The 23,513-nt window shown below is 40.7% G+C and overlaps 1 protein-coding gene across 4 annotated transcripts in view; it reads left to right on the top strand.

The window, feature by feature from the left end:
• Positions 1-23,513, top strand: part of DISC1 (DISC1 scaffold protein) — a 430,157-nt gene that overhangs the window by 201,683 nt on the left and 204,961 nt on the right. For all 4 annotated transcript variants that reach the window (XM_070364536.1, XM_070364537.1, XM_070364538.1 and 1 more), the window contains exon 9: positions 3,450-3,638. In XM_070364536.1, coding sequence (XP_070220637.1) covers positions 3,450-3,638 — 189 coding nt within the window. The remainder of the gene's footprint in view (positions 1-3,449; positions 3,639-23,513) is intronic.

The raw sequence follows: 23,513 nt of genomic DNA, 5'->3' as shown, positions 1-23,513 counted from the left end.
CAAATGGTCCTTGATGGGATAGGTGGACCATAAAGAAGGCTGAGTGCCAAAGAATTGATGCTTTTGAACTGTGGTGCTGGAGAAGAGTCTTGAGACTCCCTTGGACTGCAAGGCAATCAAACTAGTCAATCCTAAAGGAAATCAAACCCGAGTATTCACTGGAAGGGCTAAAGCTGAAGCTTCAATATTTTGGTTACTTTATGCTAAGAGCTGACTCATTGGAAAAGACCCTGATTCTGGGAAAGATTGAGGGCAGGAGGAGAGGGGATGGCAGAGAATGAGATGGTTAGATAGTATCAAAACTCAGTGAATGTTAATTTGAGCAAACTCCATGAGATAGTGGAGGACAGAGGAGCCTGGCTGCTGTTAATGGGGTTGCAAAGAGTCAGACACAACTGAGTGACTGAGCACATTCTAGAATTGAATATCATCAGAATCATGTAGGGTACACTCTTTTGTGTCTTTTTTTGATCTACTTCCATGTCACTGCATGTATGAAGAGTTCATGCCTTTTTTCTTGGAGAGTGGCCTTCCTGTGTGTAGATGTATCACTTTTTCTGCATTCTCCAATTGATGGATGTTTCGGTTGTCTTCAGTTTGGGGCTGTGAGTAAAGCGACTGTGAACATCTGAGTCCAGAATTTTTGCTTATGTGTTTCATTGCTCTTGGGTAAATTCCTAGCAGCGGAATTGCTGGATCACAGGATAGGTGTATGTTAAGGTTATAAGAGGAGAAGGCAATGGCACCCCACTCCAGTACTCTTGCCTGGAAAATCCCATGGACGGAGGAGCCTGGTAGGCTGCAGTCCATGGGGTCAACTAAGAGTCGGACACGACTGAGCGACTTCACTTTCACTTTTCACTTTCATGCATTGGAGAAGGAAATGAAAACCCACTCCAGTGTTCTTGCCTGGAGAATCCCAGGGATGGTGGAGCCTGGTGGGCTGCCGTCTATGGGGTGACACAGAGTTGGACACGACTATAGCGACTTAGCAGCAGCAGCAGCAAGGTAATAAGAAGCTGGCAGAACCTTTCTCAAAGTGGTTGTACATTTCAATCTCCACCATGTGGGACATTTCCAGTAGCTGGTTGTCCTTGTTAACTGGTTTCAGTCCAGTTAATCTGAGCCACCTGATTGGTTTTGCAGTGGAATCTCTACAGCTTTAATGCGCATTTTTCTGGCAACACTTTTTCATGTGCTTCTTGGCCATGTGTATATCTTTGTAATGTGTCTGTGGCATCATTTGTCCACTTTCCAGTCAGGTTATTTGTGGTTTAATTATTGAGTTTCAGGACTCAAGTCCTTCATCAGATATATGTATTGTAAATATTTTCTCCCTGTCTGTGGCTTGCCTATGCATCTTCTTAATGGCATTTTTTGAGAAGTAGAGGTTTTTAATTTTGATGAAGTCCATTTATCCATTTTTTCTTTTATAATTAATATTTTCTGTGTCCTTTCTAAAATTTTTGCTGACTCCAAAGTTAGACAGATATTCTTCTATATCTTCTAGAAGCTTTACAGGTTTCACTTCTTCATTTAGGTTTTTGATCCATCTCTAATTAAATTCTGTGTATGGTTTGAGGTATGTATTAAGGTTACTGTTTTCCCCAGGTAGGTAGCTACTTGTTCCAGTATCCACTGAAAACACTCCTTTTTCCTCATTGACTTGCTTTGACACTTCGGTTGAACATCACTTAACTCTGTGAGTGTGGGTCCACTTCTAGACTGTTTGTTCTGTTCCATAGAGCTGTTTGTCTGTCTCTATGCCAGTACCATACTGTCTGCGTTTAATGTAACTTCAGTGTTAATAAGAAATCAAGTAGCAGATGTCCTCTAACTCTGTTCTACCTTTTAATGATTGTTTTGGTTTAGAATTTCCTTGTACATTTTAGAATTGCTATTGCTATTGCTAAGTCACTTCAGTCGTGTCCGACTCTGTGCGACCCCATAGACAGCAGCCCACCAGGCTTCCCCGTTCCTGGGTTCTCCAGGCAAGAATACTGGAGTGGGTTGCCATTTCCTTCTCCAAAGCATGAAAATGAAAAGTGAGAGTGAAGTCGCTCAGTCGTGTCTGACCTTCAGCGACCCCATGGACTGCAGCCTTCCAGGCTCCTCCATCCATGGGATTTTCCAGGCAAGAGTACTGGAGTGGGGTGCCATTGCCTTCTCCGCATTTTAGAATAAGTTCTTCAATTTCTACAAAAGACTCATATAAGGTTTTGATTGAAATTGTATTGAATCAATAGATCAATTTGAGGAAAATGAAAATCATAACAAAATTCAGTTTTAGTATATGTATATATGATATGTCTTTCTAATTATTTAAGTCTTCCTTAGATCTCTCAGAAGCTTCAAAATGGTTTTCTGTGTAGAAGTTTTCTCATGTTTCTTTAAATTTATCCCTAAGTATTTTGAGTTTTAAAATATACATAGTATTTTAAATTGTTTGCTGCTGGTATTTAGAAATACAGTTAATTTCCATGTATTGACCTGGATTCTTTCACCCCTGATAAATTCAATGTGCCATATATTTTGCTTAGAATTTTATAGAATTTCAAGTTTATTTTTGCAGTCATCTCTAATGCAGGTATTAGCACAATCATATTCTGTAAGAAGTTTGCCCTGAAATTCCATATGCTATTTTTTTTTTTTTTTGCTCCAGGTCATACAGTTTGAGTTACCAGGGGAGTATGATTTGAATTTCAGTCTACTTTGACTCCACGGCCCATTCCCTTTCCACCCTACTGTAATATTTCACCTCTTTGACATTTGGATGTTTGAATGGAGTGATACCATGTAGCTTCCCTGGGTTTCACTGGGACATTTTGGTGTCATTGTGTTTCAGAAGGACATGAATGAATCAATGGAACCTCTAAAACAAAATACAATGAGAAAAGGTGAAAAAGTGACTAGAAGTTTTCCTAGTTTAAAAGGACTGTCAGCATGCTTCCAGATTCATCCACAGAAGACCGTTCATGCAGTTACACAGAGCTGCAAATTTCAGTTTCCTTGCCTCACATGATTATTGTTGTTCAGTTGCTCAGTCATGCCCGACTCTTAGCGGCCCCATGGACTGCAGCATGCCAGGCTTTCCTGTCTTTCACTGTGTCCTGGAGTTTGCTCAAACACATGTCCATTGAGTTGGTGATGCTATCCAACCATCTCATCCTCTGTCGCCCCCTCCCCTCTTGCCCTCAGTCTTTGCCAGCATCAGGGTCTTTTCCAATGAGTCAGTTCTTCACATCAGGTGGCCAAAGTATTGGAGCTTCAGCTTCAGCATCAGTCCTTCCAATGAGTATTCAGGGTTGATTTCCTTTAGGATTGACAGGTTTGATCTCCTTGCAGTCCACGGGACTCTCACTGTTAGTACATGTGAGCTATGGCTGCGTCTTCTGCATGTAGGGATGCTCTAATGCTTGTTTTCCCTCCTCTCCCACAATGCGCTGCAGGAAACCATTTCTGTACAGCCAAGGAGCTCACAGAGGAGATCAGATCATTAACACTGGAGAGGGAAGCGCTGGAGGGACTTCTTCACAAGCTGTTGGTACTGAGTTCCAGGAACGTCCAAAAGCTGGGAAGTGTGAAAGAAGATTACAGCAGACTCAGGCAAGAACTGGACCAGGGGAGAGCTGCTTATGGTAAGTGGTCACACGGTTGCCCGATGAAATATGTGTGCTATTTATTGTACTGGTTCACATGTACCCTTCACTGTGACGGCTGTCCTGGAGCCACACAGGATATTTTTGGCAGGAGCCCTAGAAAATAGGGCACCATTTCTTCAGTGTTTGTTTTGCTATCAATCTGATGCCTTTTCATTTCCTGTCTTTCCTCCTCCTCTACTCTGTTTGCTAATGGCCTTGTGATTGCTTGAAGCAATCTCCGCCTTGGCACAGGTCTTGAGAATTCTCTGGTTGACAATTATCTCCCTTTTGTTCCTTGGCTCAGCCTCCTGGCTTGCACAATTGTACATGAAAGCAGGCTGGCTTTGGGAAAACCAAGGAAAGACCATTGAGTGCCTCTTCTTTGTGGGCTTTTCTGAGAGCTGCCCACAAAGAAGAGGCAGATGCAGAAGATGCTGCCTTGGCCAAAGTATCCATTTGTTGGAGGAGTCAAACTATTCTTGTGGTCTTTTCTTGTCTAGTTGTTAACAGTAAATGAGGTCACCTTGAAGTTTCACTCTGAGGGATAATTTCGGAAGATTGCGGTTTAGCCCAAATTAATAAAGTCAAATCTGTTTCTTAAAAAAAAAGTAGTAAAGAATTTCTGATGATTCAGTTTCTAATATACAGAATGAAATCATAGGGAGAAAATTTATATTTAAAATACAATAGATGCTGAAACCTGTTTCTTCACCAGTAAAATGAGATGATAGATTATCCATCTCATAAGCTGGTTAAGTGATACAGATTAATTGCATTAATTATTAAGATCCTGAGATTGTGTGTGTGTGCATACACCTTTGCCCTTCCCTTGGGAACTAGAGGTTGTTGGAAGGCAAAGTTCATACATAGTAAATCATATTTCCTAAATAAATGTTTACTAGAAAAATGAATGACGTATACCTGTGGTGGATTCATTTTGATATTTGGCAAAACTAATACAATTATGTAAAGTTTAAAAATAAAATAAAATTAAAAAAAAAAGAAAAATGAATGACATTTATACTAATAAAGAACTGTATTTACAAAGTATTCTTGTTTGAAAAGAAACAAGAATGAAGGTATTAGGTAGCCAGATTTGAAATAAGGCCACCCTGGTGGCTCACACAGTAAAGATTCCCCCTGCAATGCAGGAGACCTGAGTTTGATCCCTGGGTTGGGATGATCCCCGTGGAGGAGGGAATGGCTACCCACTCCAAAATTTTTGCCTGGAGAATTCCATGGACAGAGGGGCTCATTGGTTACACTCCATGGGGTTGCAGAGTCAGATGTGACTGAGTGACTGACACTTTTAACACACTTACTTGAAAATAGTCCACAAACTGAAGTAAATGAAGATTAGTATTTAAAACCAAACAAATATGAAATCAGCTAGAAGAAATAGGTGTGTCATTTCACTGCTAATACATTTTGTTTTAAAGGCTTACTAAATTTTGTAGAGAGAGGTTCCTTCGTAGTTAACTGAACGACAGGTGCGACTGTCAACCACTACTGTGTCTTCTCAGCCGTGGACACCTCTAAGTTGGCCTTATCTTTTTTTCACTTTGGCAGGTCCGAGCTTTGTTTTTTGCCAAATAAGTAAACTAGAGACTATGCATTTGAGCCTTAGTATATAACTATAGTCCTGAGAAATGACAACATGTTCCTCCAAGATGTAATGCTGCAGTTTATTATGTTATTGTAGGTCTAATTTTGTAGTTAAATAAATTTTGCTATAAATTTTTATAAATTTGTTTTAAATTTTTAAAAATATAAACAAGGAAAACTATGAGATGTCGTGTGTTACCATCATAAGACTTTTGGCGCAAAATAGGAAATTTATATTGCGGAGAAAAGATGAAAACAAATTTGGACAAATTTAGTTCAGCAATATTTTATTTTTTTAAAAAAACTTTATTGAAGTACAGTTGATTTACAGTGTTGTGTTAATTTCTGCTCTACAGCAAAGTGACTCAGATATATATATATATATGTACATTTTTCATATTCCTTTCCATTATGGTTGTCACAGGATACTGAATAAAGTTCTCTGTGCTATACAGCAGGATCTTTGTATCCATCCTATATATAATAGGATGCAGCAATATTTTCATTTGGACAGTTAAGCTCTTGAAAGCCATTAATATCTCTTTTTTTTTTTAGGAAAAAAAAAAAAGCCGTGTGGTACTTTTTGAATCTCATCATTGTCACTTGACTAAGTATTTTCAAAATGATGAATAAAACATAAACAAATGGAATGAGAGATTGTTACCATGGATGATTCTAAATTGCAGATGGCTCATTACTGTTGTGAAGGCATTCTTTATGTTTCACACTTGGATTTTGCTGGATCAGCTACCCTTTCCCTGTGCTTTGTGTGTGTGTGTGCGCATGCACTTGGTTGTATTCGGCTCTTTGAGACCCTGTGGACTGTAGCCACCAGGCTCCTCTGTCCATGGGATTTTCCAGGCAAGAATACTGCAGTGGGTTGTCATTTCCTCCTCCAGGGAATCTTCCCGACCCAGGGATAGAACCTGCATCTTCCGCAGCTCCTGCTTTGGCAGGTGGATTCTTTACCACTGAGCCACCTGGGTATCCCTTCCTTGTGTTTTATAGGCTAAAGCTAATTTTTAGGCAATCTGAGGTGACTTGGTATTAGGTGAACCAAACTAATCATCTTGGGGTGGTGAGAGTGTGAGAGACAAAGAAATAAATTCTTAGTAAAGTGAAGCTTTTATCCGTTGATATGATATTAAACTAGACCAACGTCCATATTCTGTTATTTGTTGGGTCTGAGAGTTAAAAATCTGGAGTGAGCTCTGTGCTCAAGTTTAAATGTAGAGCAAATGCAAAGAAGTAAGGTGCTTCTGCACATTACTGAGTGGTTGGATGGCATCCCCGACTAAATGGACATGAGTTTGAGCAAGCTCTGGGAGTTGGTGATGGACAGGGCAGCCTGATGTACTGTAGTCCGTGAGGTCGCAAAGAGCTGGACGCAACTGAGCAACTGAACTAAATAATGTGCTGCTTCAGGTATTACCATGAGCTGACTCTTGTTAATCTTAGAGAAAACATCCTAAAATAAGACTATTAAAAAAATGAGCAATGTGTAATGTTCTTAAAAACAGATATTTATTTAAATTTTTTCTAGATGTTATTTCCTATTTTCTTTTTTATTAAAAAAAATTTTTTTACAAGTATGTTGGTTTCTGCCATATAACAATCAACCATAATTATACATGTATCCCCTCCCTTTTGAGCCTCCGTCCCCTCCCCCATCCCACCCCTCTAGGTCATCACAGAGTGCCAGGCTGGGCTCCCTGTGTCATACAGCATCTTTTCACCAGCTGTCTCTTTTACACAGGACAGTGTGTATATATGCTGATGCTACTTTCTCCATTCATCCCACTATCTCCCTCCCCCACTATGTCCACAAGGCCATTCACTACATCTGCGTCTCTGTTCCTTCCCTGCAAATTGGTTCATCAGTACTATTTTTCTAGATTCCATATGTCGAACTGACTCAAATTTGTTCTTTTATGGCTGAGTGATATTCCATTGTAGATATGTGCCACATCTTCTTTATCCATTCATCTGTTGACGGACATCTAGGTTGCTTCATTTTCTGGCTATTGTGAATAGTGTTGCAGTGAACATTGGGGGTATATGTGTCTTTTAGAATTGTGGTTTCCTCAGGGTATATGCCCAGTAGTGGGGTTGCTGGGTCATACGATAGCTTTATTCCTAGTTTTTTTAGAGAATCTCCACTGTTCTCCATAACGGCTGTATCAGTTTACATTCCCATCAACAGTGGAGGAGGGTTCCCTTTTCTCCACGTCCTCTCCAGCATTTATTGTTTGTAGAAATTGCTTTACAATGTTGTGTTTTTTCTGCCCCATAGCACGAATCAGCCATAAGTATACATGTATCTCCTCCCTCATGAGCCTCACCCGAGCCCACCCACCCCCATCCTGCCCCTCTGGGTGTCGCGGAGCACTGAGCTGAGCTCCCTGTGCTGCACGGCAGCTTCCCACTAGCTGCCGATTTTACACATGGTAGTGCGTATATGTCAGTGCTACTCTCTTAATTCGTCCCGCCCTCTCCTTCCTCTACTGTGTCCACATGTCCGTTCCCTATGTCTGTGTCTCCATTCCTGCCCTGCAAATAGGTTCATCAGTATCATTTTTCTAGATTCCATGCATGTGTGACTGTCACGACAGTCAGCGACCCAGGCTCGTGATGTTGGCTCTAGGTAGGCTGACCCAGCCATGTGTGTGTCCACATCCAGTCGGGGTTCTGTGTCTATAGTGGAAGGGGACATCTGCAGTCTTAGAGAATAATTAACAATCTCTGTCATTCAGAGGGTTCTTAATGATGGGAAGAGAATATGCAATGGCGCATCGCAGATGAACTGACTTTGCTAAATCACTTACAATGTCATTATATCTCGGGTCTGTGGTTCAACTGTGAGCCCACTGAGGTGAAAGCACAGTCTTTAGGTTTCATTTTTGTTGTTGGCAGCATCCAGCATGATGTCATTAAAACTAGTAAAGAGGCCATAAATATTTGTTCACTTACTGGGGCCAGATGCTGACAAGAAACATTAGTCTTTTTTTTCCCTTATTTTGACTCACAGACCCAGACCTTGTATCTTTTTTTCTTTCAAATGTTTAAAATTCATCTTCCAGTCTAATTAAGGCAGTGATAAAGTTTGCTAGTTTTTCATGGAAGATGCTTGAGTTGTCCGAGTTGGCTATACAGATTGGGGCAGCAGCAGACAGAACAATGTGATGAGAAGGACTGAAATATGCCAAAGTACTTGGGGGCAAGGGAGGCAGAAATCATTATGAATCTATTGACTTTCGACTCAGTGACACAGAGTCTGTTTAAAGAGGGAAGGAATACCCTGGGTGCTTATACCCCATCAGTGGTTCTTAGGACTTCAGGAGAATGCATTTGAAGTCTGAGCAGTTGTAGGGGCAGTAAATAGATTAAATCTATCTTTCAACCTCTGAATACTTGTGGAAATTAACTATAGACCTTTAATTATTGTGGATTTCAGTGTTTTTTTTTTTTCCCTAAGGGAGAGTGGTATGAAAAAGAATAAGTAACACTTTTAAGTTTGCTACATGTGTTTTTCAGAAAAAAAGACAACCCTGGGATTTACAGAATGGTGTTTCCCTCTCTTGTGTATAAGTTGGTAATCTGTATTGTCCTTTATTAATATTGTTGATTTCATACTGTAACTTGGATATAAAGGAAGCAGACGTCAAGGGGAGAGATTTAATCACAGAATAATCAGGGCCAGAATTTTAAATAGGACATCATTAGCATGTTAATGAATTTTCCCACTTTATGCCAGCTGCCCGAGTAGAAAAGATACTGCAGATGTAGCTCAAAAATCCGGCAGCGTCTGTGTCCCAGTGAGCTGTCAGGAATCCACGTAGGATCTGTGAAATGCATCAAAGAATTCTCAGTGCGGGTGTCAAATGGTGTTTTTTTTTCTGGGAGTGATGGCTGGCTGTGTCCAGCCTAAAGTCTCATGTTTGCCTTTCAGTGAGTCTGGAGGAAGTGGAAGTCAGATAAGGGTCAGTTTTTAAAGGTGGTGAAGTGGAAGTAGCTCAACTTTTCAATTATGATTTGGGTCTAATATCTACTTTTTCCTTTAGGCTAGAAAGGCCACATTCACATAATCCTACCCTTCTTCTTGGACTACCTCCTAATAGGTAATAAAAGGAAGTTTAATGCCATTCAGTGAGATACTAGTTTTTTAACTCTTTTTTTTTTTTTTTTAGTTTTTTAGTTTTTTAACTCTTTAGTCCACTGGTGAAACATCTTTTGTAAATCACTTTAAGAAAAAACTTTTGGTTTAGAGATCATGTGATTTAGCAGGTTTTGCGTATATAGGCAGTCACTCCTATTCCACATTTATTATCTATATTTAGGTGAAATTTTCAAGAAAAATTAGAATGGGGAATAAAGTCTGTCTTTTGGGGGGGTGGTTGGGGAAGAAATGGAAAACTAGAATTTATATAAATATACATCAAAGATAGACACAACAAAATTAACAAATATAATGGAAAAGCTGAGACAGAAGAAAATGCAAGTGATGAGTGTTAATTATTTTGGTTGAGAATATGATGTGATCAAGAACTTCCTAGAAGCCAGAGCAAAAAAGACCGATAAAGCATCATCTGTCCTCCTCAAAAGTAGCTTAAAGCATGACGTTTTCAGGAACATGGAGTGGTGTTAAATTCTTAAAGATGATTTTTTTTTGAGAGTGTAATGGAAAGTCTTCATGAATAGATTTACAGCAAATGAAAAAGCATGCATGGCCGTTACCAACCATTTCTGACAAAAAAAAAAAAAATAGCAGATGAAAGCAGTAGCTCATGGGAAGACTGTGAAACTACATAGACTTCAGATCTGTGAGTTTGTACATTTTTTTCCACAAAAAGATCCAGTTATTCAGCAGATTTTTGGGGGAGTCAAAATTTCCTTCAAATTTTAAGTTCCTCCAAATGTTAAGAAACTCTGTTAACGTATAATTAGATGGAAGTCAATTAGGGAGGCCTCAGGCTAATTGAGTTTAAATATAGAATCTTCCAGTGATGTGACATCACTGGTTCTAAGCCCCTAGAACCTAAAGGGGTGTTAGAGACCCCTTGTGTAGATGAACCAAGGGGATTTCTCGGTGGGCCAGGTGGTAAAGAACCCACCTTCCAGCGCAGGAGACGCACAGATGCCAATTCGATCCCTGGGTCAGGAAAGACCCCTAGAGAAGGAAATGGCAACCCCCTCCAATACGGTTGCCTGGAAAACTCCATGAACAGAGGAGCCTAGTGGGCTACAGTCCATGAGGTAGCAGAGAGTCAGACATGACTGAGCGACCTCAGCTATTTATCTGGGAACCAGAATGAGTGTTGCAGGTTCGAGGTGAAGGAACTTAGATTGTTATATGGCAAGTATTTTATTAATATCTGCCTCTCTAACTGGAAATCTTTATTGTTTAGATCGAATATATGTATAATATGAACATTTTGGAGAAAACCTTTAAAATTTGAAAATTTCTTTTCTCAGGTGTCTTGTGAGCTGAGCTTTCACATCTCTAATCATCTTATTAAATTATCAGAATCCCAATTAAATTTACATTTTCAATTTTTAGTTTCTCTCCATAGTTTTCTTCTTTCCAGTTTATTCCTGCATCACTGTGAGTATGGTTATTTCCCTTCAGACTCTCTTGCTGTGAAATTCCAAGCTTGAAATTCGTGATTAATTTCCTTCCTCTTTTATTAAATAATCATGATAATTCCTTTGGGAGGCATCTCCACAACAGTGCAAAAAGCCTGTGTTAGTTGGTGGGTGGCCTCCGTTCAGTTCTGTTGCTTCTTTATCATCTGTGTCTCATCTGGCACGTGTGGCGTCACAGTGTGAGGTTGGATGAATGAATTCTTTCTGCTTCCCAGGTGCTTGATGTAAGTCACGGCAAAGCCAGATGTCTACGTTTCATTTCCATCCACCCCTCCGTCATTTAAACTCTTTTATTTAAGTATAGTTGATTTACGATGTTGTGTTAATTTTTGCTATATAGCAAGTGATCCAGTTATGCATATATGTATTCTTTTTTATATCTTTCCATTATGGTTTATTATACAGTAGGACCTGTCATTTATCCATTCTGTACATAGAACCTTACCTCTGCTAACCCTAACCTCCCCTCCATCCCTCTCCCAACCCCCTCCCACTTGTCAACCACACATCTGTTTTCTAAGTCCATGATTCTGTTTCTGTTTTACAGGTAAGTTCATATCCTGTTTTAGATTTCACACTAAGTGATATTACATGGGATTTATCTTTCTCTGTCTGGATTACTTCACTTAATATGATAATCTCTAGTATCATTTGAAAATAAAGTGAAAGTGAAAGTTGCTTCGTTGTGTCTGACTGTTTGTGACCCCATGGACTATGCAGTCCATGAAATTCTCCAGGCCAGAATACTGGAGTGGGTAGCTTTTCCCTTCTGCAGAGGATCTTCCCAACTCAGGGATCAAACTCAGGTCTCCTGCATTGCAGGTGGATTCTTTACCATCTGAGCCACCAGGGAAGCCCAGGAATACTGGAGTGGGTAGCCTATCCCTTCTCCAGGGGATTTCCCCAACCCAGGAATCAAACCGGGGTCTCCTTCATTGCAGGCAGATTCTTTACCATCTGAGCCACCAGGAAAGCCCAAGAATACTGGAATGGGTAGGCTGTCCTTTCTCCAGGGGATTTCCCCAACCCAGGAATCGAACCGGGGTCTCCTTCATTGCAGGTGGATTCTTTACCAGCTGAGCTATCAGGGAAGCCCCTAGTAAAGACTTTGTGTTCCAGAATGAATCATACAATTCCTGCAAGAGGTGAAATCACTGGTTACTCTAGTCCATTCTGATCTTGAATTCCCAGGATTCCTTCCAATTTTGTTCCTTTTTTTTTTTTTTAAAGAAAAATTGGCTTTCAAGTATTTTTTTAAATTGTGGTAAAAGTCACATATATAAAATATACTATTTCAACCATATTTAACTGTACCATTCAGTGGCACTACGTTTATTTACATTGTTGTGCAGCTTCTCATCATCGTCCATCTCTTGAATTTCTTACCTTCCTAAACTGAAACTCCCTGTCCTCCCATTAAGCACTAACTCCCCATACCCATTCCCCACCCTTTGGCCCCTGGCATCTACCAATGTACTTTCTGATTCTATGAATTTGACTATTCTATGTGTCTCATGTAACTGGAATCAAACAGTATTTGTCTGGACCTAATGTCCACTTCTGATTTCTTTTTTCTATTTTTATCCATGCAGTTAGTTTTAGAAATCCTTACTGAGGCTATTCCCTTTTCTACATGTCTCTCCATTTGCTTTTTCCCCAAAGATTCATTTGTTTATTTTTGGCTGTGGTGGGTTTCGTTGCTGTGTGTGCAGGCTTTCTCTAGTTGCAGTGCAGGGGTCTGTTCTCTGGTTGCGGTACCCCGGCTTCTCACAGTGGTGGCTTGTTGAGGAGCAAGTGCTCTAGAGTGCTGGGGCTTCAGTCATTGCAGCTCTGAAGTAGGCTAAGCAGTTGTGGCAAATGGGCTTAGTTGCTCTGTGACATGTGGGATCTTCCTGGACCAGGAACCAAACCAGTATCCCTTGCATTGCAAGGCAGATTCTTAACCACTGGATCACCAGGAAAGCCCCTCCATTTATTTTTTATACACCCCTAACAATATTCCCTCAACAGAGCCCCTACGTGGAATAGAGTGACAATTTTAACAGTATTTCATACCCAATTGCAACAGGCAGTTTTTCGACATGCCGATTTGTTTGGAGCAGGAAATTGGTTCTATGTTATAAGTGGCTCCATGTGAATCTTAAAAGTACTTGACAAGTGTTCTGCTTTCTTTCTGGAACATTCTTATCAACCAGTGCCTATGTTAGTCTCTGTCTACATTTCACTTGGACTCAGGGCTTTTGATGACCTTGGTGTGTGCACACACATGCACACGCATACACACCCTCCTGAAAATTAAGCTAAAAGTGGTGGTAAGCGGGATGCCACAGTTCCTGGCGGAGAGCCCCTTGGCCAGGGTTGGGGGAGGCGTTATTCATTGTGTGGGGCTGTACCCTGACTTGCAGAATGCTTCTCATCCTTCAGTACTGTCTTTTGTATATTGCTTCTTCCCACACCTGTTTTTAAATGTTCTTGGGTGGGAGTTTCCAGTAGTCATGTATGGATGTGAGAGTTGGACTATAAAGAAAGCTGAGCACTGAAGAATGGATGCTTTTGAAATGTGGTGTTGGAGAAGACTCTTGAGAGTCCCTTGGATGCAAGGAGATCCAACCATTCCATCCTAAAGGAAATCAGTCCTGAATATTTGTTGGAAGGACTGATGCTGAAGCTGAAGCTCCAATACTTTGGCCACCTGATGCGAAAAGATTGAAGACCGTGATGCTGGGAAAGATTGAAGGTGGGAGGAGAAGGGGATGACAGGGGATGAGGTGGTTGGATGGCATCACCAACTCAGTGGACATGAGTTTTGAGTAAACTCCAGGAGTTGGTGATGGACAGGGAGGCCTGGCGTCCTGCAGTCCGTGGGGTCACAAAGAGTCAGACATGACTGAGTGACTGAACTGAACTGAGTGGGAGTGGTAGCACCCTCAGTTACCTGAACAACTTCAGCATTATGTTATGATCTGAAAATAGAATATTATTGTTGTGATTATTAGAACTTAATTGAAATTATTGGAATTTAATTCTCTACATATTATCCTTAATGTAGAACCTTATAGGTTTAAAAATGAATTCTTTTGGGGTTTCTCCTTCCTGTGATCTTTATTGTATGTATTTAGCATGTATTTATTAGATCCCTTGCTGTGTGCACAGAGTAGCTATAGCTTTAATGGATGTGATATGTTCTTTGAAAGGAAGGAATGATTCCCTGTATGTTGTCACTTTCTCTTCAGTAACAAATGTTAGTTTTTCTTCTTTTGGGCTAAGGCTGCACGTGCATTTGGTTGTCTGATCCTCTGGACACTTGTGCAGCTGGCCCAGCACCATCTGTTTCACAGATGAAGATGCTAAGACTCAGGAAGGATGGGAGTCTTGGGCTAGGATTTGAATCCCTTTATATTGTGATTTCAGCTTTTATGTAGATTTATATTCTTTATGAACCTGATTCCTAACATGAGGTCTTTCCACCCTCCCTTACCACCGGCTTACTACCCTTATTGCCAGCCACCTCCATACTGCACTCAAGAGTCGAGATTATGGAACAAAAGTCCACTAACAACATCTCTTGATGATGTTGAGTGTCCTGAAAAGAGAGACTGTTTTTATTTTTGAAATTTCTAAGTACACATTCTGTATTTCAGGCCCCAAATGACGATCTACTGTCTGCAATTTTCCTACACTCAGTTCATCATGGAACTTGACAGAAGGTTCTCTAGGTTTATCAGCCATGTAATATTCACATATTTTGTATTAAAACCCAAATTATTTTTGGAGGATAACTAATAGGGACTTACCATACTACCACAAATGAGAAAAAAGTTGAATTATAGCAATTTAGTTGGATACAAATGTGGTAACTTCAAACCACTTTTGGATATTTTATTTTCAAAGAACTATGGCTAGTTCTGCTTCCTGTTCAAAAATGCTTGAATGTCAGTGTTTTCCTTTGTAGTCCTGTAAGATCAGGCATTGAAAGTATATTGATATCCCAGTCAGAGTTTTTGCGGGAGAAACCCCCTGTTTGCCTTTAAGAATTTACTAACATGCCATCCAATTGATTATGAGGAATTAAGCTGCAAAAGGGTGGCTCAGATGGTAAAGAATCTGCCTGCAATGCAGAAGACCCAGGTTCAATCTGTAGGCTGGGAATATCCCTTCAAGAAGGGAATGGCAACCCACTCCAGTATTCTTGCCTGGGAAATCCCATGGACAGAGGAGCCTGGTGGGCTACAGTCCACGGGGGTCCCAAAGAGTCAGATATGACTGAGCGACTAACACATTCACTTTTCTTTCAAACCCCTATTTGCCTGTAAGAATTTACTGATATGCCATCCAATAAATTATAAGGAATTAACTTGAAAAATTTGATGGCCATTGTTGTGAGTTTCTTTTGAGTGAGCTTTCGAACTTTAAGCAACATGTACAATATTCTATAATTAAAGGCTTTGGGAGATTAAGACTGGTTTTTTTTTTTTCTGAGTCCAATTTTGTGAAGTTTTGCAGAATTAAATTTTATTCGTGCTAACTATGATGTATTTTATACTGTCATAGTATTTTTAGTGCTTAATCTAATAAGAAATGTCTTGTTTTCCTCTTTGACTTTGTCGTGAGTTATGACCTCCTGCTCTTTTCTCTTTGTTCTTCTTTGAAGCTGCCATATGTTCTGTAACCCAAGAGAGATAATTCTTTTTGAGAAGTCATCATTTGTAGCTAATTTGGCTTTTCAGGTTCTCTTAGCTCTTGTAAAGAAGAGAGGGTTTCATGATAAGTGTTTACTGTCCTCACCGCATTGTTGCACCAAATTTTGCTGCCCTGGGCCCACCAGACTTTGAGTGATGGCCATCCTGCCTCATTTACTTTACTTTCAGACTTTTATGGAATTGAGGAGGGTTGGGTCCTGTTCAGTTCAGTCACTCAGCCATGAACGACTCTTTGTGACTTCATGGACTGCAGCTCTCGAGGCTTCCCTGTGCATCACCAACTCCCGGAGCTTGCTCAAACTCATGTCCATCAAATCGGTGATACCATCCAACCATCTCATCCTCTTTCATCCCCTTCTCCTCTTGTCTTCAGTCTTTCCCATCATCAGGGTCTTTTCAAATGAGTCAGTTCTTCCCATCAGGTGGCCAAAGTATTGGTATTTCAGCTTCAGCATCAGTCCTTCCAATGAATATTCAGGACTGATTTCCTTTAGAATTGACTGGTTTGATGTCTTTGTAGTTCAAAGGACTCTCAAGAGTCTTCTCAACACCACAGTTCAAAAGCATCAATTCTTTGGTGCTCAGCTTTCTTTAGAGTCCAGCTCTCACATCCGTACATGACTACTGGAAAAACCATAGCTTTGACTAGACAGATCTTTGTTGGTAAAGTAGTATCTCTGCTTTTAGTATGCTGTCAAGGTTGGTCATAGGTTTTCTTCCAAGGAGCAAGAGTCTTTTAATTTCATGGCTGCAGTCACCATCTGCAGTGACTTTGGAGCCCAAGAAAATAAAGTCTGTCACGGTTTTCATTGTTTTCCCATCTATTTGCCATGAAGTGATGGGACCTGATGCCATGATCTTAGTTTTCTGAATGTTGAGTTTTAAGCCAACTTTGGATCCTGTCATGTCGTGACGTCGTGAAGTCTCTCAGTTTTGTCCGACTCTTTGAGACCCCATGGACTGTAGCCTACCAGACTCCTCCCTGCATGGGATTCTCCAGGCAAGAGTACTGGAGTGGGTTGCCATTTCCTTCTCCAGGGAATCTTCCCAACCCAGGCATTGAACCCGGGTCTCCTGCATTCCAGGCAGACGGTTTAACCTCTGAGCTACCAGGGAAGCCCCTAGGGATAGACAATTGGATCCTGTAGGGATAGACAGTTCTAAGCCAATGCACTGCAATTTAATATTTATGACATGGCAGAAACAATCAAGGGCTGCTTAAAGGTCTACTGACTCGACATCAAAAATGTATAAACCATGTATACTCATAGCTCACATGCTCCATAGTTCAGATCAGATCAGTCTCTCAGTCGTGTCCGACTCTTTGCGACCCCATGAATTGCAGCACGCCAGGCCTCCCTATCCATCACCAACTCCCGGAGCTCACTCACACTTGTGTCCATCGAGTCAGTGATGCCATCCAGCCATCTCATCCTCTGTCGTCCCCTTCTCCTCTTGCCCCCAATCCCTCCCAGCATCAGAGTCTTTTCCAATGAGTCGACTCTTCGCATCAGGTGGCCAAAGTACTGGAGTTTCAGCTTTAGCATTATTCCTTCCAAGAAATCCCAGGGCTGATCTCCTTTAGAGCGGACTGGTTGGATCTCCTTGCAGTCCAAGGGACTCTCAAGAGTCTTCTCCAACACCACAGTTCAAAAGCATCAATTCTTCAGCACTCAGCTTTCTTCACAGTCCAACTCTCACATCCATACGTGACCACAGGAAAAACCATAGCCTTGACTAGACGAAACTTTGTTGGCAAAGTAATGTCTCTTTTGAATATGCTATCTAGGTTGGTCATAACTTTCCTTCCAAGGAGTAAGTGTCTTTTAATTTCATGGCTGCAGTCACCATCTGCAGTGATTTTGGAGCCCCTCAAAAATAAAGTCTGACACTGTTTCCACTGTTTCCCCATCTATTTCCCATAAAGTGGTGGGACCGGATGCCATGATCTTAGTTTTCTGAATGTTGAGCTTTAAGCCAACTTTTTCACTCTCCACTTTCACCTTCATCAAGAGGCTTTTGAGTTCCTCTTCACTTTCTGCCATAAGGGTGGTATCATCTGCATATCTGAGGTTATTGATATTTCTCCTGGAAATCTTGATTCCAGCTTGTGTTTCTTCCAGTCCAGCGTTTCTCATGATGTACTCTGCATAGAAGTTAAATAAACAGGGTGACAATATACAGCCTTGATGTACTCCTTTTCCTATTTGGAACCAGTCTGTTGTTCCATGTCCAGTTCTAACTGTTGCTTCCTGACCTGCATACAAATTTCTCAAGAGGCAGATCAGGTGGTCTATAGTTACAGAAGGTAATTTTATTTGTCTTTTGACATGAAACTCTCTGAAGTTTTTATAACTTATTAAGAATTGATTGCATGCTTTGCTATAGGTTTAATGATAACCAGACTTGTTTTTCTTTTTTAATTTGCCAAAATGATGTTAGAATTTTGGTTATTTTAGCTTGTTTTGAGCAGCTCTCTTTTCATCTGTGTTACTAAAGCTGTTTTACACTGTATATATTTCTAAATATTATATTGCCTTTCCCACGAAAGAATCTAATGCAAATATATTATGACATCAGGGTATGATTAATGAAAGGAAGCCTGGTCTTGCTGGGACAAGGTGACTGGAGTCTTGAGCTTCTTTTTAACTTCATATTTGACCCAGCTTTTGACTTTGGTCGTTAGGTCCCCATTGCATCAGCATGACAGATAAATTAGAATTTGGTGAATGTCTGTCTGCCCTCCATACAACCCTGCATTTTTTTTCAGAGATTGAGGAACACTGGGGGACTGAATACCAAACTCCAGGTCTGCCCTAAGAAGGCCACCTGACACTGAGATCCCCCAATGTCTGGGGTCCTGAGAATGTAGTAACCTTTGGAGGTGGAGTAATTTCCCCAGTGGATTATACAAGAATCCTCTGAACATCAAGTTATGAAATTCCTAGAGTTTCTCTAGTGTGATTTTTTCCAATTTTTAATTTATTTCACAGAATATCATAAGATATTAAACATTTAAAAAATTGAATGAAAAATGTCCACCACATAGCTTCCATAGCAGAGCCAGAGTCCCTGGGTGCATTTTTGGTGTTCCCACCCTGCCTTCCCACTGCTGCCAATGCCCGGAGTACATGCAGACCTTTTACACACTTGTACTGAGAGAGTGGGCACCATCATACCTTTACAGCCTTATGTGGCAGAAATGAGAGCATTACATCACTCAATCCTCATTGCTATACATTCAGAAAAATGTATCATACCATTCTACTGATGCTGAAACTGAGGCTTAGGGAGCTAGGAGGGCTGTAGATGGATGTGGAGAGCTGGAACATGGCTTACATCTGTGTGGCTCCAGAGTCAGAATCAGCACAGAGTTAGATTTCCTTGTAACACAGAGTTCTAGGTTAGTTTCTAGAACCTTAATAACGTTCTAAGAATCACTATGCCATGACCTACTTAACTTTCTCCTTATTTTGTTGTTTGTAACAATCATTTTATAAATTTCTTTCTGAAGATAAAGTGAGATTGGGATTTCTGGGGCCAAAGAGCACAATCATTTTGTGACTTGGTACATCCTGCAAAGACTTTCAAAAGTATTACACCAGTTTAGTTGATACCCCCATCCATCCTTCCTACACTAAGTGTTATTTCTTAAGAAATTATGTAGTATAATAACAATAAAAATTGTATTTAATTTAGGCTTTATTTTAGTATGTATTTGACTAATAATGAAGTTGAACTTGCTTTTTTGGTGCCTTTATACTTTTTTCTATTGTGTATTGTTCATATCTGTTGTTTATTTTTGGAGAGGGGGCAGGAGGAAATTTGATCGTTTCCTTATCTCTATATAATGTGGTTATTATCATTTTTCCTGCTTGTATGCTGTGTGTATGTGTGTGAAGTTAACCCATTATCATGATTAATAATGGAATGAAAGGAGAAATTTTTTAAAGCAGTGATAACATGTTGAAGTAGCAGTTTAGGGTGAATTTTGAAACTTCTTAAGGCTTAGGGTGCAATGGATTTAACAAACAACATAGGTTTTCTCGGGAAAATGCATTCTGTTTCCACTCCATGCATTAATATTCACTGGGCCTGGCCTTTAAAGCTAATGCAATATCAAGGGAACAGCTGTAACTGGGACCATAATAAACCAAAATCATTTTTATAATAAATCTGTGGAAGGCATCCATTTTACGTTTTCACGGCCATTAAAATAAAGAAGCTGAGAGAAATGTGCAGTTTCATATCCATTGCTTTACTTTTTCTGTATCGTGCATCTCACATTGAGTACTTCACCATATTTGGCTTTTTACAAAAATTTGCTGTTTTCTTAAATGGATCCATTAGAAAAACAGCTCCTGCCAATAGGATTTTTTTTCTTGCCAAGCATGCTATTATTTCAGGGACTATAGGAGAGTGTCTGTTGGTGCCTGGGGCTGCTGAGGCTGCAGTTGTGGGAGTCATAGGACTTGGTGATGGATGGTGGCCGGGTGGGAAGAGGGCTGGACGGGATGACCTTTTAGACTGTCACCAGCTTTTTGTGGAGAGGAGCTGGGTCTGTAACAGCTCCTGCTCCTTCTCTCCACAGGTAATAACCAGTGCAGGGTATTAAGTCAAAGGTCCTTTTCCATGGACCATGTGTCATCACTGTAAATTGCTATGACTGGGGTTTATGAAGGCACCTCCTTGCCGGTTGCCACCGTTGGGTATCAGATTCTCCACCACCCCAACCACATCTTCCTATAGTTTTTGCTGTGGGTTTCTTTCCTCCATCTTTCAGATATTCCCACACCCTCATCCACCCAAGTGCACACTCCCTGTCTTTCTTCTGGGTATCACCCAGACAATCCTTTGACCTGCTAAATTTTCCGTGGTCTCCACATGCTCTGGATATCTTATATGATGCACTCCCACACCTCTCCAGGACCAGCTCCTCTGAGATCTCTGTGAGGATGCCCTCCAGCAGCAGAACCCACCGACTTACCTCTCTGTATACTCTGTGTCCTCCTTGACCTTGTATTTCTATCCCTTGACTTTTTCTTATGGCCCTGCCTGGAGCTTGGCTTGATACTTGGAAAGGGATCATTGTCCCCACCCACCTCCAATGTTCCATGATTATTCATTCCATTTTGCCATGTTTAATGGAATATTTAACAGCATCTATGAAGAAGGTTGAAGACTATAAATAAATGCTCTCTTTGGTATTGAAAGGGTTTTATACAATATAAAATTTAGAGCACATTTTCCTCAGGAGCCCTGACATTAATATTCATCATGAGCCCCAAAGAAGAAGCTATTATATTTTAGCATAATGAAGTTTACCATATGTTTCAAAGTCACTTGCAATTGTGCTTCTCATCATGACAATTAGAAAGGTCATCTTGTCTTGCCAGGCTGTGTTAGATACATCACCCAGCTCATGGCTGTCAGTGTGTGCACATACATACGGGGAAGATAAGATGCTTCTTATAAAAAAGTATTGCTGTTTTCATCTAATTACAAACACTAAACATGCCTGTTGTTTGGCCTTGGATGATATGTGGACACAGAGATGGAAACATCTAAAGCAAATCCCCTTTTGTGCTCTCTGTGACTAAAGTATATGAGGGTTTTTTCCCTTCCTTGAAGCATGATGGTGATGAGGCTTCTCAAACCTTGGGTAGAGGAATTTGACAGCAAGACAATAGTTTGTTTCTTAAAAGTGAATTTTCTGCCTTTCTTAACAGTATGGCAACAATATTATATTTAATTCTCCATGTATGAACTTGGATGACAGGATGGGGAGAAGGAGAGAGGAGGTGATGGGGCTTCTTATGGAGCTTGTGGAGGGACAAACGTACAGTAGAATTAAAGCAGGTAATTCTTAGGAACCTGAGAATTAATTGAATGCAATTGTAGGAGCTGGTCACAGGAACTGATGCTGGAAAAATGGTCCTTCACCATTGTCTACTAATATTATTGCTGTTGATTTAGCTGAGGCTTCCTGAGGCTTGGCCCTAGGTCATATCCCTTCCAGACAGCAGAGCCTGGCACGAGCCAAGTCTGTGTCCCTCGTTAGGCCCACGGGATTGAGTCAATTCCTAGGCAGGTTGATAAGAAGTCCAGGGATCCAAAAGGAGAGAGGGGTCTGGAATTCTCAAGGAGGAGGAAAGGGCAAACTTTTTTTCCCCCTCTACATTCTTTAGTCTTAGTCACATAAACTGTTTTTATCTTTAAGTCCTGAACCAATGATTACACAACAAACAACTGAGTTTAAACTCTGTACTAAGGAGTATATAACAACAATGTATCCTGCTTGAGGACAGTTTCTCCTTCCTGAAAACCTTCTGGCTAATCCTGTCATCTTAAAATGTAAATTATGGGAATGGGTCTAGTACGATCTTTACAACCTCCAGACATTCTTTTGATTCATTGTAATAACTAATTAAAAAGTGTATAACTCCCTTGCTAACACTAGCGAAGGGAGCACTCTTTCTGCCCCCTTCTGATGTCTATGTCAGAAGCTTTCTCTATCCCTTTTATACTTAAATAAAACTTTATTACACAAAAGCTCTGAGCGATCAAGCCTTTTCTCTGGCCCTAGATTGAATTCTTCTCCTCCGGAGGCCAAGAATCCCGGCATCTTTTGTGGTTCAGCAACAACCTTTCAGGATTGCACCCCAGCCCTCAAGGAGATGGAGAAGGGCAGAAGTCACATTTCTTGGCCTAAGAGTCAGGTTCACACTAGCTATCCAGCTGATGGTCAGTGTTTGTTGCATTGTGCATCCTGCTGGTTCAAATTTTACAAATGGGAGAAAGTTTGAAATGTTTTTGTAAGTGCTTAGTCTCAGAGAGGGATTGGCTACTTACTGTTTCATCCCCAACTTCTTAACTTATGGCTGTTGGCTAAGTTCAGTTTGGCTTATTTTCAAGGAACTGCAACTTCCCTAGAGGGTGTTTATGGTGACACCTTGAAAATCTTGTTCATCTGTTGGTCAGTTCACAGGTTTCTCTTAGGCCCCTTAAATATTATTCAGGTTGTAACCCAAGACAACTACATGGCTGAGTAGAGCTGGTAATTTACCAACATAGTCAACTATAGAACAGAGGCTGGGGAGATAACTCCTAAGAGAAAAAAAAGCAAAGTATTAAATAAAGAGGAACAGAAAAAAAAAAGATGAAGATGAAGAAGAACTCTTTGCAGATTTTAGTTTTCTTTAAACATCTGTTTTCCCAGCCTCTGTGGCAGCTCTTTGAGGTCATCAGTCCTCCCCACCCACACACACCACCCCCAGGTCTATGCTCTGTGTATAGAATAGGGGTTTAGTGAAGCCTGGATAAATTAGATGGATGCTGAATTTGAGAACTGAATGGAATTTGTGATATGAGGTATTTCAAAGTATCATTCACCAGACATGCCTATATTCAGAATCATTCTTGTGCCAACTCCTGTGTAGCTACCTCTGGAGGTGTTATAGGAATTATTCTTCATGAATCCTATGAAGTCTGTATTCTTTTTCCCATGTGACAAAATGGAGGCCATGCATGATGAACTGGCTTTCTGAGTATGGGTCCCGGCAGAGTTGGGGCTGTGCGGATGCCCATGCAAATTCAAGTTATGAAGTGGGACATGAGATGGGGTAGCTATTTAACTTCTGTGAGCCTCATTCTCTGCCTCGTTTACTCATGTAACCAGCAGCAGATCCAGGTCTTAAGGGGCCCTAAAACATACAATTTGTAGGTTGGTCTTATTTAAGAAAAACTTGCTCAGTCATGTCTGACTCTTTGAGACTCCATGGACTGTACAGTACATGTAATTCTCCAGGCAATAATACTAGAGTAGGTAGCCTTTCCTTTCTCCAGGGGATCTTCCCAACCCAGGTTGCAAACCCAGGTCTCCTGCACTGCAGGCAGATTTTTTACTGGCTGAGCCACAAGGGAA

Source organism: Bos mutus, chromosome 28, assembly GCF_027580195.1.
Source record: "Bos mutus isolate GX-2022 chromosome 28, NWIPB_WYAK_1.1, whole genome shotgun sequence".
In the NCBI taxonomy this organism is placed as follows: Eukaryota; Metazoa; Chordata; class Mammalia; order Artiodactyla; family Bovidae; genus Bos; species Bos mutus.
Note: the sequence above shows the minus strand (reverse complement) of the source record. Positions and strands in the feature narration are given on the sequence as shown.